The sequence below is a fragment of the Poromitra crassiceps genome (genome assembly GCF_964638095.1).
Source record: "Poromitra crassiceps genome assembly, chromosome: 6".
NCBI classification, from domain to species: Eukaryota; Metazoa; Chordata; class Actinopteri; order Beryciformes; family Melamphaidae; genus Poromitra; species Poromitra crassiceps.
Genome location: NC_139627.1, coordinates 14504153 through 14510474, shown reverse-complemented (window position 1 = coordinate 14510474; position 6322 = coordinate 14504153). Strand labels below are relative to the sequence as shown.

At 42.6% G+C, this 6322-nt stretch overlaps 1 protein-coding gene across 1 annotated transcript; it reads right to left on the bottom strand.

Annotated features, from left to right (window-relative positions):
* Positions 1-2464: 2464 nt before the first annotated feature.
* On the bottom strand, positions 2465-5762 carry LOC310777726 (serpin A3-5-like; the record flags this gene model as incomplete). The annotated part of the gene is made up of 5 exons (XM_083638097.1): positions 2465-2659; positions 4157-4301; positions 4533-4729; positions 4905-4975; positions 5072-5762. 5 exons carry the CDS (start codon positions 5760-5762, stop codon positions 2465-2467), a joined length of 1299 nt encoding a protein of 432 aa, XP_083494223.1.
* Positions 5763-6322: the final 560 nt, after the last annotated feature.

Here is a 6322-nt window from a genome sequence, read left to right as displayed (position 1 = left end):
TCCTTCCGCAAAACTCAGGTCCGGGTATGTGTTTTTTTTCCACTTACTGCAGTTTTTAGACGCTAAGTATACCTTTCAACTTACGTCGACGCCAAGTGTACCTTTCAACCTGCGTCTTTACTGTTTGCCCGTCGACAAACAGGCCGATTTTTTCTTCTCTAAATCTTGCCCAAATATGAGTCGGCTCTAGTAAGCTCCCTTACGCGTGCGCTCTAAGCTACGGCAATAGTGAGTTTTATCTAATATTATCTCACGCGAGCATCCCCAGGACACATCGCACTCCCCTCAAAGGCAAAAGATTTCCCAGGCAGAAGTTACATCCGTTTTCCTAACGCAACGCCTCACCCTCTCGGCAGTGAGTATATCCGATAACGGCGATAGTGAGTTTTATCTAATATTATCTCACGCGAGCATCCCCAGGACCCCGCACTCCCCTCAAAGGCAAAGAATTGCCCAGGCAGAAGTTACATCCGTTCTCCACTAGACAATCCCCCAGACCTGCAGCTTTTAACAGTAGTTACAATTGTCTATTTTTAGAACCAATTGTATAACATTATTCTAAATTTCACAGCTACTCAATTTGACATAAAACCGATCAATCAACATTGCATTCAGTGTGTATTTGCCTCACCAGGTTCCGCAGATCACAGCGCTGGGCTACATTCCTCCGCATGTCGACTCCTGCTCTCTTAGCATTAAGCGAGCTTTCAGGTCCAACTTTGACAGGAGGTTATCACCAGTCGACATGCCAGAGGTCCGCATCCCAGTCGTGAGATCCCGTAGACGAGCCCCCAAGTTGTGGAGGAAAAACATCCACTGCAATGCTCTGCCGATTCATCAATAATTAGATATCCGTTTTAAATGTTCATAGGAGGTTTTCTTTATTTCCACAATCATCTCTCCGTGCACGGAGGTCTCCTCTTGTCTACATTTGACAATGCAAGAGCCCCGCATTATTGTTTACTTCACATCATATACTGAAACTATCGATGCCCGCCCCTCTCCGTGGAGGGCAGTTCTTTCCATTCATCCATGTAGCTAATCTAATGTTCACTGGAATACATAACAAATCCAGTCTATAGTCACAACAAGACACAGGTTCCCACAGGAACCTCTATTCCCATAGACACTTCCCAAAACAAGACATATGTTCTCACAGAAACTATTCTGTACAGCAATCTCCTGCAATGACTGAAGAACACAGTTCACAAAATACATCTTAGAAGGGCCATAATTACTAATCAATCAATCAATAAGCACTTGATCGATAATTTTCCATTACATTATCCATCATGGTGTGGAGGAAGCCTATCAAATGGCTTTGCAGAAGTCAAATGAATTGTTACAACAAAAACACTCCAATACAAAATAAATACTCGATCCAAAGTTTACTCTATAATTTGCAAACTTTATCCCCCAAAGGAGTGAGCGATGACATTCCATGCATGTCATGCTCTAAGGAGTTTTGGGTTTAAATACTCTAGACCTTGTTTGTTGGCACACCTTTGAATGATTGAAATCTACAAGGCAGATGTTTTCATTTACAGTATTAGTTGTGCAGTTTCTTTAAATATCATTGTACATGTGTCAAATGGGCACAATTGTGTCACTTGTTTGTCTTTGTATTTTTAAGGTGATAAATTATCCAGGTCACTGTCAACTATTGAGACACACTTCCACTACAGACTGATTCTCCAACACCTCTGGAGCATTATTATAGCATTTAAGATCATTGTGGCAAAAATGGTGTAAAACACTTGAAGGTCCAGAGGGACTGAAAATGTTAGTGATGATCAGGGGTGTTGCTCAGGTCTGAGGACATCAGGGGCTTAGAGTTCCGGGGGGGGTTGGTGTTTTATCCCCCCCCCCCCGGGAAATGTGTTTTTCCAACAGGTAAATAAAATTTTCAAGCAATGTGAGATGAATACTCAAAAACTAGGTGAGTGGTTCTCAAAGTTGACGGGGTTACAAGCGTAGCAAATTCATGAATTGTTACACTTCAGCATTAGCCTTGTTCGACAGGGAAGGAACCTAAGGAAAATACATCACAGCATTTGAATTTTGCAATCTAGCATTTTGCAATCCAAGGTGAAACATAAGATACTGTATGATGGTTTATAGTGGGACTTTCCATGCCCACCCCATTCACTTCAATAGAACCGTCCCCAAAGTCTAGCCACAATGCCAAATTTGAACGCTGTGATGAGAGTGATGTCTCCTATAGGTTACTTGCACACACGAGGAAGCAAAAAAATATATATAAAAATACTATTGGCGAGAAAATGAAGGGGGGGGGATGTGATGCTGAGCAAGAGCAGTGTGCGGGATCTTCCTTCTTCAAAACATTACTTTGTTACCTTGGACAAAAGTTTGCACTCAAAGAACCACAGAACAGCAATAATTATGTGAGGATTTAATATCCGATTGACCGCTTGGAGTTTTGAGCGAGTACAAGGTGTTCACTTCAGATATTTGGGTTGACAATCTTGCCCATGAAGAGGACGCTCTCTGTGGAGCGCGTGATGATAAGGACCATAAATGGACGGTCGAACCGCAAGACGGGGACTTCCCGGACGGACAGACGAATGAGACCAATCCCTGTAGCAGCTGCAGCGGTGGCACCAGCCTCATCCACATCCAAACTGGCTTGGTGCACAACCTGCAGGCCAGAGAGCAGAGTCAGATCAATGCGTGTGCCAACATACCATCAATTGCTATTCAGACGAATTTGACCCTTTGGCTCTTTCTATTGCGATGATCAGATCGTCACGTCAGTTATGAGCCGTCGTATGTCACTGAAGCTCTTATGGCACCGTCATTTGTTAGTTTAACTGTCAATCATAGCCACCATTTTGAGTGATGGGCTAAGGAGTTGCGCGTGTCCGAGGTTTTGGGCTGATTGGCTATTGTGCAAGCCTTGTGTTATGAGCAGTGTTGGGGGTAACTCATTACAAAAGTAACATATTACATGTAATATATTACCTTTAGCAGTAACTCAGTAATATAACTTATTACTTATAGGCTTTCAGTAATATTATACCAGTTACTTTGTCAAGTAACTCAAGTTACAAATTGAGTTACATGTGATCAAATCAAATCACATATTTAAAAAAGATACAATTATTTCCTAATCAAACTGTGTTTTTATGCAAATAACCACTATAGATGACAATAACAAAGGAAAAACATAACATTTAGAATTTTGGATTGTTTACACTGACTTCAAGGCGGTTGAAATGATTTTTGGGGATGGTTCCGGGGCGGCAATGTCATTCTGCTGCTGCTGTTGTTTTGGTCAAAGTAATGCAAAAGTAGTGTAATAAGTAACAGTTACTCTACACAGAAAGTAATATTGTAAAGTAACTTATTACTTTCAAATGAAAGTAACTAGTAATATGTAGTATATTACATTTTGGAAGTAACTTGCCCAACACTGGTTATGAGGGGAAGATTCTGTTATACGAGAGGAGGATTATATGACAGGAGAATAAGGGGAGCTGGGAGCTCCATGTGAGCACATAAGGAAATGTTTGTCATTGTGGACTAACTTGATACTGAACCCAGTAGATGTTTTGTAGCTCGTGTGTCTGTGGATCTTGTCGAGGGTCCTTCTGCATGTTGAGGCATTGGCCCGACACAACAATGGCGCGAGCTGGCCAGGGGTGGCGTCGGCCGAGCGGAGAATTGGCCGTGAGCCAAGGGGCCCGTGAACCAACATGTGGATCAACTCAAGGGTCAATAAAAGCCAGAACTGCATGAAGGCAAAAGTGTGGAGTGCCTTCTCCGTTTGCCACAGCCGTCGATGCTAACCCTCAGCCCAAACCAATAAAGCAAACGTTTAACATTTCATCCGGTCTTTGATTGTGGTAAATTAAGTGTTAGTCCTAGACTACAACGAAGCGGCTTAACATATAGATCAGAGAATCAAACCATGCCTAAACAGTGACACTCAACCCGAGGCTCTAGAGCCACATGCGACTCCTTTATGGGTAGTTGTGGCTCCTTTAAGTCGGACTTAAAATAAATCAATCAATAAAAATCTTTAAAAAAAGTAAAGGCAAGAGACTTCTTTTGGATTGTGACTCTTGCAAATATTTGTTTTTGTCAATGTGGCTCCTGATAGGGCAAGGTTGCGTACCACTGCCCTAACGCTTACCGTTGAGACGGCCAGTGGCGCATCTGAAATACCACTGAGATCTGCTGCAGCACCAAACATGTCCGTCATTCCCATTTCACTCAACACATCGTTCAGGGAGTAGGAGGTCTTGATGGAGAACTTGGGAAGAAATACTTTGTTTTGCCTAAAAGAAATGAAATAAGCAAACAGCAATTGACAGATTCTATACTGCAGCTGTAGGAGCAGTAATCCTCAAAATGATTTATCTATATCTAATAATGATATATATATATATATATGAGTATTGTTCCTAAGGAACTGACAACATAGTGAACATCAGATTGATGATAGGATGATACCGTCTCCAGCACAAAAGCTTGATGTTCAGGTGTGAGTAGACATAGGCTCTTCTAACCTGGGCTTCATAGATTTAAGCCATTTGGTGACATGGCTCTGGGAGATGGCAACCTCCAACCCAGCCAAATCCGTGTCAGGCAACAACAGAAGCATGGAGTTGTTGTTACTGAAGGGTAATTGAAGGACTGATGTGGAAATCTCCTGGTCATAGTAGAAACTAAAGGTCTCCTCCAGATACATCATCTGGACTGGAACCTAGAAGATGACATTTGAGCATGCATTACGCATCTTCCAGGGAAAAGAGGACCAGCACCAAAGACGCATAATGAAATCACACATAAGTCAAACGTGTGTGCTCTTAGAGGTGTAGGGCAGTGATTGCTAGCATAACTATTGAAACAGCATTTCTGAAGAGGCAGTGAGTTTGAACCTTGTTGTGCTCATCAACATGGAAGTCCTCCTGCCTGGTGTTCTTGGGGTCAAATGGAGTCTCCCACTTTCCTATTGACAGAAATTATGGTTGATACATTTCTCAGTGCATCTTATTTAAAGAACCTGGAAATAATAGATAGCACATTTCTTCATACAAACTCTTACCTTTGTAGTAAATGTAACTGACGAGATACATGATTGTGCTAGGATCCAGGTTTTCGACCAGCTTGTCAATCTTCCCTCTGGTCTTCTCCCCCACGTACCCATTGATGATAGCAGCACTCTCTGTGCTGTTGGTGAAGTCGACAGTGAAGCCATCTGCAAGGTAGGACTGCTTCAAGACCTCCACGAACTCAGGCCGTGGATTGAAGGTGTTGTGCAGGAACACAGCAGTTCCTGCACTCACGTCTTGAGATGTCATGGAGAGGAGCGAATGGAAGGCCTGATCTACGTCCGTCTGCCTCAGTAGACAGCTGGTGAAGCCCAGACCATCAAAAAGCTGTTGGTGGGTCTGCTCCCGGGCCCCCACAGACAAGGCAGCCAGGGCAGTGGTCACACTTATTGGTGAGAAGAAGATGTTCTTGCCCTGTGAGTCCGCCTGAGCTGCTAATTCCTTGTACAGACGGTAAGCAAAATCTGTGTTGGCTGAAGTCACCAGTGACAGGCTTCTGGCACTGTTGTCAGGTTTAGTAGGGTCAGGTTTAGTAGCTTTAGTAGGGTCAGGTTTAGTAGTTTTAGTATGGTCAGGTTTAGTATGGTGGTGGTGGTAGTAGGTAGGTTCAATGTAGGGGTAGTAGGTAGGTTCAGTATACTGATAGTAGTAGGTCGGTAGTGTTACTAATCCCCAAGGGGACATTTGGACATCATAGCAGCAGTAAAAAGGTGAGACAAATATACAGTAAGAATGACCATGGAGATGTGAAGGTGACTGAGCATAATCTTCATGGGCATAATATCCACTGGGAAAACTTCTCCCCAAGCAGACCACCGCTGATACGATGCAGATCCCCAAGGCTGTATGCATCATGGTGAACTAAAACAAAAGTTCAAAAGTTCAACATTGCTCATTTTGCTATTAGCAAACATCGTCCTTCACACATGCAGTCACTTTTCAGATGGTACTGTAATCAATTTGTTGTAAATCTCTAATTGAGATCATGTGCATTTGAAATGACCCCATTCATTGCAAGAAACTCCTAGAGGGACAAATCTTAAGATTTCAGTTTTCCTGTTAACAAATTTGAATAAATACTGATGGTGATGATTTTCCAATTCAGCCTCAACATTTCAAATAGAAGATGTCAAACATACTCTCTGACTTTTAGCGACAAGGCTGAAATAAATACTGCCAACACATCTCATCTCAAGCTTAATAACATTCCTTACTTTGACCCAGCGGGAGTTTATGTCTCCTCA